Raw genomic sequence first — 9,319 nt, 5'->3', positions numbered from 1 at the left:
CCCCCGGGCTAGTGCTCCTCTGAGTGTTGGTCCACCTGTCAACTACCGGTGGCTACCAGGGGCAACTCTGGGCTGGCCTACCCGTACCTAAGACAATCTGAGTGTGCCCTGAGAAAGAGATATGTGCAGCTCCTATCGGGATTTTTCGGCACATTCGGGCGGTGTTGCTGGTCTTGTTTTAACCTGTCGAAGTGTCTTGAGTTACCGAGATACCGAGTCTGATCGGAACATCTTGGGAGGAGGTCTATTCCTTCGTTGACCGTGAGAGCTTGTCATGGGCTAAGTTGGGACTCCCCTGCAGGGATTGAACTTTCGAAAGCCGTGCCCGCGGTTATGGGCAGATGGGAATTTGTTAATGTCCGGTTGTAGATTACTTGAACTAAACTTAATTAAAATGAATCAACCGTGTGTGTTACCGTGATGGCCCCTTCTCGGCGGAGTCCGGGAAGTGGACACGGTGTTGGAGTTATGCTTGCGCAGGATGTTCCTTTAGCTTCTCGCTCGTGCTTCGCCTTCTCTTCTCGCTCTCTTTTGCGTATAAGTTAGCCACCACATATGCTAGTTGCTTGCTGCAGCTCCACATATATTTTGCCTTATCCATTCCTATGAGCTTAAATAGTCTTGATCGCGTGGGTGTGAGATTGCTGAGTCCCTGTGGCTCACAGATACTACAACTCCAGATGCAGGTCTAGGTGTTTCTGCTCCAGTTGACGATTACGAGCTCAAGTGGGAGTTCGACGAGGACTCTCAGCGATACTACGTGTCCTTTCCGGATGATCAGTAGTGGTGCCTAGTTGGGGTTATCGATTCAGGACCTTGTCGCATGTTGGGTTCTTTTCTATTTTGGCGCCGTAGTCGGGCCATGGGTGTTTGTTTGATGGATGTTATTTATGTACTCTGATGTGACGTGGCGAGTGTAAGCCAACTATGTTGTCTCCCCCTTTTATTATATATTACATGGGATGTTGTAATGATTGCCTGACTTGCGACATTGCTTTCAATGCGGTTATGCCTCTAAGTCGTGCCTCGACACGTGGGAGCTATAGCCGCATCGAGGGCGTTACAGATGTGGTGGTCTTCATCAAACCAAAGCCAGGAGAGCTCGAGGCTGCGAAGCGTATTTTTGAGGTTTTTGGGGAGGCTTCTGGTTTGCGGATAAACATGGCGAAATCTGCGGCCCTTCCGATAAGGTGCTCGGATCAGGAAATCACTATGGCAAGCAGCGTGTTAGGATACCCGAGAGGGTATTTCCCTATCAAATACCTAGGCCTCCTGTTGACATTACGGAAGCCAACTCCGGCGCAGCTACAATACTTGGTGGATCAAATGGTGAATTGTCTCCCTAAGTGGAAGGCGGCTTTGATGCCGAAGAGTGGACGGTTGACCTTGGTCCAATCGGTTCTTTGTGCCATGCCCATCCATGCAATGATGGCCTTGGATCTTCCAATGAAAACTATTGTTGCGATGAACATAGTGTGCCGAGGTTTCCTCTGGTGCAAGCGAGCTAATGCGAATGGTGGCAATTGCGTTGTTGCCTGGGATACAGTTTGTGCACCAAAATGGGCTGGAGGTCTGGGAATACCGAACCTCAAATGGCTGAATGTGGCCATATGCAAGCTAGGTGGCCATAGCTTCAAAGGGTGGACTCGAGCAGACCTTGGAGCGAATTCAAAATCAAAGTGCCAACGGAGGCATAACTTCTGTTCCAGGCGGCCACCAGGAGTGAGGCACATTGTGGGCTCAACACCCTTTTTGGGAAGATCGTTGGATCCATGGGATGAGGGTGCAAGAGATCGCACCAACCATATATGGCATGATTCCTCGACGAGTCAGATTGACGAAGCATGTGCCACTGGCCATTGAGGATGGTTCTTGGGCTCTGGATGTTGGCCCGGAGCTAGGTGACCAGGCCTTGAGGGAATTCCTATCCCCATGGCTCTGTGTGTGCATGTGGGAGCCGGAGGTGGATGTGCCTGATAAGGTCACGTGGTCCTGGGAGACAAACGGACGATACTCAGTGAGGTCGGCCTATGCGGCTAGGTTTTGTGGTCGGGAGGTAGCACCCTTGGCGGAGCTAACATGGTCATCCCGGGCGCCCTCTAATTGCAAGTTCTTCACTTGGCTAGCGTTGAGAGATCGGTGCTGGACATCGGACAGACTTGCAAGAAGAGGGCTACCGCATCAGGATGCATGCCCTTTGTGTGACCAGGAGGAGGAAACAATCAATCACGTGCTCCTAACATGTGTGTTCGCTCGTTCCATATGGGTTGTGATTTGCGAGGCATTGGGGAAGTTGGACTGGACACCGACGGATCATGACACGCTTGGCGATTGGCTTCGGGACAAGCAAGGTTTGAACAACCTGCGGCGCAAGGATCTACATACTATTTTCATTCTCACTATTTGGGAATTGTGGAAGCATCGTAATGCTATTGTGTTCGACGGAGCATCCCCTTCGGTGGATGTGCTCATAGCTCGGGTCAAACCCGAAGGGAAGATATGGTCGTTAGCTGGCAAGTTCAAAGGGGACATTGAACCCTTCTTTGGTAGTTTAGAAAGGTGGGCGCGTAGGGAAGGATAATTGTAACGGAACTCTTGTAAACTATGGTGGAGGCAATCTTTGCCTTTCTTCTTTAATATATAATATGCACGCTCGTGCATATTCGAGAAAAAAAATACATTGCAGAGTTCAGCCAGAAAGTGGTTGTTATTAAGTAGTTGACAATGACCTGAGGCCGAAGATAGCAATCCCGAAGTCTAGGGGGGGGGCTAGGTAGCCGTCCACCTACCTCCACCGCTCAAATTAACTGCGCACGCGCGGCAGGCCCCAGCTGTCAGTCATCCAGCTGCCCCGTCGTCGTCCTTCTTAATGTGGAAGTCATGGACCAGCCAGTCCACAGGTTCCACTTAAAAGCTCGGCTGCCTCCTCAAGCCCCGACACGAGCGAGCAAACCCTAGCCGCCCAAGCATTCCTCTCACAACCCCCCCTTCTCGTTGGCGGCCATGGGGTGGCGTTGGATCAGTAAGGGGAAGCACGACCATGAGGCTAGGTCTACCAGTCGCCGCCGCTCCACCAGGTCCGTGCCACCCACGGCTCGCGTTTGCCATCTCGCCGCCGCTCCACCAGGTCCGTGCCACCCACGGCTCGCGTTTGCCATCTCGCCGCCGGCGGCCTCGCAGCGCAGACGGCCCTACGTCGGCGTCGACATATGCCGACACTATTAGGAGATGACGACGCCACTCCCGTGAAGCGATGCCCACCTCCCCAACAATTGGCATCTCTCCGCGTATTGGGTGCCAATCCCACCGGTGCAAGTGAGCGGCTGCGCCTGCCGTGAGGAGATCCACCAACATCAGCTATGTCCACCGTAGAAGGCACGAGGAGGAGGAAAAGATGGTTATTAGATACCACTCACCTGGTTTGGTGAGAAGCGCTCTAATGGCAATGAGGTTAGACGCCACTAGGACAACAACAAACCTAACTTTACTATTTGTAAGGTCGATCCGAGCCCCCTTCCTATGCCTACTCATGTCGGGGCCGGGGACATGGAGTAACTCTCAACATGAGAGAAAAGGTTGAGAAGTAAATGAACCCGTTGTGGCGTTTTTTGCTTATTTGAGATGACACTAGCAAACATGCCCGTGCGTTGCAACGGAAGAAAGAAATATCACAAACCAATCAGCATGGCTGAAGACCCCCTCCCCCAACGTGACATTCCACGCCATCTATTTCAACACGATGTCCACTTGCCGCTTATCCTTCTTCCGGTCCTCGCCGACGATGAGCACATTATCCATCTAATCGCAATTAATCCAAATATGGTCAATCCCAAGATGATGAGTTTAATTTGACGCGAGGTGGCTAACGAACATCGACGCCCTCCTGGGCGCGACTTCCATAGGAATGGACGCTCCATGCATAACCGTGGTAATGCTATTTGTTCACCGACTACTATGAAAACCATAAACTTCAAAGCGCATCTCATCTACAGTTTAACCAATCCTTCTAGCAGTTTTCAAAATCTCTACAAAATGTAACCCGTAAGGTCATACCTTTGTCAAATTCAGAGAATGTGGGGAAAATGGTACCATTTCTGCATTTTGTAAAAAGATCAACCATTTGTTGTCGAATTCACACAAACTACTATCAAAATGGCAACTTTTTAACTTGTATCAGTAAGGTTATTTACTCGAGAGCATTGAACATAATAAATTCATAAGTTCCAAGCGTCCGCGGCATGAAACAGAAATTGGTTGCACGATAGTCCTTTGCCCGCCCAGTGTGCCACACTCTTCTCCGATAGGATTGGGATAAAGTGATCGCACGTCAGCAAGAAGCGAGGTAGCCGAGGATGGTGGAGGGGGATGGAGATCAGGTGACATGCACGTTTGCATGTCACCGTGTGCCTTGCGGCCGGAATTCAAATTTAAACATTGCGACAAAATCTGAAAAAAAATCATGCATGTTCACAGCACATATCAAGATAACCCCTAAAAATTCAGATCAAAATTTGAAACATACATCGAGAAGCAAAAAAGAGAAACTCATATGTAAATAGTCTGCAGCAAACCATTCGCGAACTATTCATGATGTGTTGGTCATGGGCCGGTGGAGGGGTGGGGAAAGTGGGGGCGGCATTGGTTAACACCAAACTTTCTCGTATCTAATGTTGCAGGAAGCTCTCTGCCCGATCACGTTCTTGTGACTGAAGTTTCGTGTTGCCTTGAATCCAACATCAACGGTGCACTTACTTTGCCAGTCCCCACTGCAATCAAATTTGTCAACAGCCATAGACCATAGTCATAAATATTATGGCTCTCTCAAAGGGATTGGAATTTTGAGGCCAAATAATTTCAGATTAGCGGAGAAAATTATAATAGATGAATGCGTTGTCGTGAATCCTAATGCCTTGTTGTTTTGAAGCTCCTGCACCACAAATCCTAATGCCACTGCATTACTAATGAGACCAAAATAAATCAAGGAAAGTATCCTAATCTGTACTAATCCCGATCCTCCTCTAGCACCAGCCACAACAACATTGCAGGGAAGCTCGCATGCGCCTGAACCTGAGCGCCCAACCCCGCCGCCAAGTTCGCCTCGCCGGAGCAGCACCTGGCGCCTCCGCGCCCCACCCAGCCCCACCCACTGTGCCTTCCTTTGGTCTCCTCCCCCCGCCCCCAGCTCGCCCCTCGCTGGAGGAGCACCAGCGCCGCCGCTCCCTGTTCCTTTCCTCTCCTCCCGAGCTCCCTCCCGCGCATGGCCCGCCTCCTCCTCCTGTTCCTCTGTCAGGAAACGACGCTGTCGAGAGAGCACGTCCGCTCGTTGAGATCCTGTCCCGTGTGCGTGCGGGATCGACGGCCCAATCACAAATTTCTCATTAAAGTGTGGACGGCGGGTTAATTCACAAAAAGCACAGGGACCTTTATGTAAAAACGCCACGACGCAATCCGTGCTTTATTATTAGGAAGAGATTATTTTGTTCTTATCAAATATTGATCAACATATGACGTACATATCAATATGGTAAAATCCCCGTTATCCTGCCATACTCGACAAGGTCGTCAAAAATCTCACCCAGATCATCGTACTTGAACACAAACCCTTCCCCAATGAGCTTCTCAGACGACACACACACTCTCGGCTTCTCTAGGGACCCATCAAATCTGCAAAAGGCATACCTGGATGTTGTTAAACCTACAAAGAAAAACATGCACGTGTATTATCAGGTAGTTCTTCAGCCAGATGATTAGCATACCGTCCAAGTTTCATATTGTATTGTGGGTACTTCTCCGCCATGAGACGAGCTAGTTGCAAGACGGTGGTGTTGTGACTGCAGCATAGGTATCTTCCCGAGGAGGGCTCATTCTCGGCGATGAACACCTCAGCATGGCAGAGGTCGTCGATGTGGCTTATGGGCACGCAGTCCGTGGTCGACTGCATGCCCATCATGATATCCATCTGTGCCTCGTCGCCTGAAATTGGCGTAGGACAGGCACACACACACCATGCGTATGACAACACGGGTCAGAAGAACACGGACATAAATCAAGGCTTGCTTGCTTTAAAATAAAATGAAAAGAACATGGAGAAATGCTAGCCTCTCTCACCGGTCAACAGGGAGAGGGTGACGGGGACGCTGGATGTGGGCTTGGAGACCGGCGCCGCGCCCAAGATGAACACCGGCAACATGGTGACAAGGCTGATGCCGTTCTCCTCCGCGAATTTGCTCGCCGCCTTCTCAGCAAGCACCTTCGACACTGCGTATGCCTGCGATGCAAATATACACCGAACCAATACCAACGTTCAGGAAATGCCTGGGCCTGAGATATACTGAACACAAAGATTGATTTACGTACCCATGTTTCTGGTTTGTTGGCCCTGAGGTACTCAACGTCAGACCAGGAGCTCTCGTCGAGCACATGAACGTCGTCCGGCAGCGGCCTCATGGAGACCGCAGAGTCCGACGACGTGAGGATCACCCGCTTCACCGTTCCGGCTCTCACGCACGACCTCATCACGTTCAAGGTTCCTTGGACGGCGGCTTCGATCATATCCCTCTGCAGCCAAACACCAAGCGTGGTAATTAAGTTAACCCCGCGGGCTTGTTCGATTTGGTGGGGATTGAATGGATTGAGGGGATTAAATCCCTTGCAAGTCGAAACATCCTTCAATCCTGTCAAATTCCCCGATGAGGGGATTAGACATGGTTGAGAATTTCCCCTGCCAAATGCTGAAATGCCGAGTGCCGACATGATCCCAAGTCTTCTATGGCTGAGAATAATTTGTCAGGGAGCGAGTGATGGCGCTGACAACTTAAATGTTGAATTGTTTTCCAATTCCCAACAACTCCATCATCTTCAGAGTTCAGATGCCGGAAGAACAGTCATGCAAATGAAAATGAAGCTTGCTCTTGCGGTGGTGCCGGAAGGCAGCTGTTTACCTCAGGGTCTGCTGACCCGAAGTCCGTCGGGGCAGCGACGAGGAAGGCGTAGTCGCACCCGGAAACTGCCTCGTCATAGCTGCCTTCTTCGTCCAACCGGGCACGGATGATCTCCAAGGGACCAAGCGCTTGCAAGTCCTTGAGGTGGGAATTCTTCTCCGTGTCCTCTGCTTACAGATTACAGAATCATCTTAGAACTGAGATCAAAGCTAAATATGTTTTCAAAGGCTTGGCAAGCTTTCCTGCCTGACTCTACCAAGCAAATCGTGACGGATAGACTAAACGAGGAAGAACCTGCATCGAACTCTGAAGAGAAAAAATTTCTGAAGTACATACAAGAAAGAACTAGAAATGAGGAAACAAGAAGCCAACCGGGGTCTCTGACCGTCGTCTTGACGGCGTACCCCTTCTCCAGCAGCGTCTCGACGAGCGCTGAAGCTATGTAGCCACTCCCTCCGGTGACGCACGCCGTCTTCCGCATCTCACCGGCCGACATCGCTGGGCAGTGATGATCCCCTAGCTCACCTCGCTTCACACGGTTGTGAGGTCGTTCCTCTCGTATGGTTGGTTGTTGGCAGTTTGGCACACTGAAAGTGATAGGTGCTGCATAGTACTCACTTGGTTCCTAAATATAAGTCAATATGAACTACTACATACGAAGCAAAATAAATGAATCTATACTCTATAATATGCCTATATACATTTTGTTCGTGTTGAAATCTCTAAAACAACTTGTATTTAGGAACGGAGGGAATAATAAACGAACGATAATATATTTTATTTGCAGATCTGAGCTATCGTTCAATGCAACTTGTCTCGGTTGTGAGGTGTCTACTTCTCTATGATAAAGGTGGTTTGCTCCCTAAAAAGGTGGTTTGCTCAGTTGTTGTTCGGTTAATTATTCAAATAAATCAGTAGAGAATGATGTTTTATTAGCCCATTACTTATCTTGCCTAGCGTAAACTTGACCCGCTGCTTCGCTCGCTTCCTGAGTAGTACATCCTCTTGACGTTGACCACGCGCTTTCCCATCGCAGAGGATCATGTCCATGTTCACCTCCAGCAGCTCCGGCGTGCCGTCCCCGTCCCCGTCCCCGGAGGCGGCGGGCAGCAGCATGATCAGAGCGGCGCGGCAGCCCCAGCCGCAGGCGTTTGACTACTTCGTGGTCCTAGACTTCGAGGCGACGTGCGAGAAAGGCGCGCGGATCTACCCGCAGGAGATCATCGAGTTCCCCTCCGTGCTCGTCGACGGCGCCACCGGCGACCTCGACCCCGCCGAGTTCCGCACCTACGTGCGCCCGCAGTACCACCCCGCGCTGACCGACTTTTGCAGGGACCTCACCGGCATCCGGCAGGCGGACGTCGACGGCGGCGTGCCGCTGGCCGAGGCGCTCCGCCTGCACGCCGCGTGGCTGCGGGCCTCGGCGTGGGCCAGGAGCGGCGGCTGCTTCGCCGTCGTCACGTGGGGGGACTGGGATCTCCGCACCATGCTGGAGTCCGAGTGCCGCTTCAAAGACCTCGCCAAGCCTCCCTGCTTCAACCACTGGATCAACCTCAAGATCCCCTTCGCCGCGGCGATGGGCGGCGGCCGGTGGGCTGCTCTGCGGTCGGCCGTCGAGGCGGCGGGGCTAGAGTGGGAGGGCCGCGCGCACTGCGGCCTCGACGACGCTCGTAACACGGCGCGGCTTCTCGTGGAGCTGATGCGGCGCGGCGTGCAGCTCAGCATCACGACCTCGCTGCGGGCCCCGTCGCCTCAGGTAACTGTAACTCCATACGGTGGCGCCGCCGCGGCGTGCTACTGCTATTGCGGGGTGGCGGGCAGAGGTGGCGTGGTGGCGGTGCCGGGGCCGATGCAGGGGAGGGGCTTCTACGGTTGCGGTAACTGGACGCCGTCCATGGGAGCACACTGCTCCTACTTCACGTGGGCAGATTAATTGCTAGCCAATCCATGAGTTTGGATTTGGGGAATTAATACCCTATAAATTATACGTACATGTGCGAGTATCACTCCACCTCTTTGATTTCTCTTGTCTGTGTTGACAACACTCTTTTGAGCTTGGTTTTCTTAACAACTCAAATCCTATTGCGTGGTGTATTTGATTATGTCATGAACTTCAAATTCTATACATGTTTGAGTATACTCTGTTTTGCTTGAAATGATTCATTTTCGAAACTATGGTAGAAAATTGCATGTTCCACTACTACAATCTAGTTTAGGGCCGAGTTTTGATATTTTGCCAAGTTCATTTCATCGGGAGCTCGGCAAACTTTTGCATGGTTTCATGCAAACTTGCACTCGTCAGTGAGAAGAAACTTGGGAAACTTGACGTCTCGTCAAGTACCAGCAAAAAGGACTCGATGAAAGTAAGAAACTCGGAA

At 51.3% G+C, this 9,319-nt stretch overlaps 2 protein-coding genes across 4 annotated transcripts; one reads left to right on the top strand and one right to left on the bottom strand.

Annotated features, from left to right (window-relative positions):
* Positions 1-5,422: 5,422 nt before the first annotated feature.
* Positions 5,423-8,002, bottom strand: LOC119356619 (anthocyanidin reductase ((2S)-flavan-3-ol-forming)-like). 3 transcript variants are annotated; one of them, XM_037623606.1, is made up of 6 exons: positions 7,314-8,002; positions 6,942-7,108; positions 6,358-6,558; positions 6,109-6,268; positions 5,757-5,973; positions 5,423-5,664 (listed from the first exon to the last, which is right to left on the bottom strand). In XM_037623606.1, the coding sequence occupies exons 1-6, from the start codon at positions 7,435-7,437 to the stop codon at positions 5,517-5,519; spliced, it is 1,017 nt and encodes a 338-aa protein (XP_037479503.1). In that variant the 5' UTR covers positions 7,438-8,002; the 3' UTR covers positions 5,423-5,516. The 3 variants fall into 3 exon arrangements, with proteins under 3 accessions (XP_037479503.1, XP_037479505.1, XP_037479506.1); XM_037623608.1 differs by having other exon boundaries at positions 6,358-6,772; positions 7,314-7,450; XM_037623609.1 differs by lacking the exon at positions 7,314-8,002 and having other exon boundaries at positions 6,358-6,856; positions 6,942-7,082.
* On the top strand, positions 7,997-9,095 carry LOC119356621 (ERI1 exoribonuclease 2-like). Its single transcript, XM_037623610.1, has one exon. It carries the CDS (start codon positions 8,056-8,058, stop codon positions 8,872-8,874), a length of 819 nt encoding a protein of 272 aa, XP_037479507.1. The 5' UTR covers positions 7,997-8,055; the 3' UTR covers positions 8,875-9,095.
* Positions 9,096-9,319: the final 224 nt, after the last annotated feature.

Source organism: Triticum dicoccoides, chromosome 2A (genome assembly GCF_002162155.2).
Source record: "Triticum dicoccoides isolate Atlit2015 ecotype Zavitan chromosome 2A, WEW_v2.0, whole genome shotgun sequence".
Taxonomy (NCBI): Eukaryota; Viridiplantae; Streptophyta; class Magnoliopsida; order Poales; family Poaceae; genus Triticum; species Triticum dicoccoides.
The sequence above is the reverse complement of the archived record's forward strand: the minus strand, read 5'-3'. Positions and strand labels throughout refer to the sequence as shown.

Coding starts and splice junctions, on each gene's coding strand:
- LOC119356621 (XM_037623610.1), top strand. CDS start 8,056: ATGATCAGAGCGGCGCGGCAGCCCCAGCCGCAGGCGTTTGACTACTTC.
- LOC119356619 (XM_037623606.1), bottom strand. CDS start 7,437: ATGTCGGCCGGTGAGATGCGGAAGACGGCGTGCGTCACCGGAGGGAGT. Junction 7,109..7,313: donor GACGACGGTCAGAGACCCCG/GTTGGCTTCTTG, acceptor ATCTGTAAGCAG/AGGACACGGAGAAGAATTCC. Junction 5,974..6,108: donor CACCCTCTCCCTGTTGACCG/GTGAGAGAGGCT, acceptor CGCCAATTTCAG/GCGACGAGGCACAGATGGAT.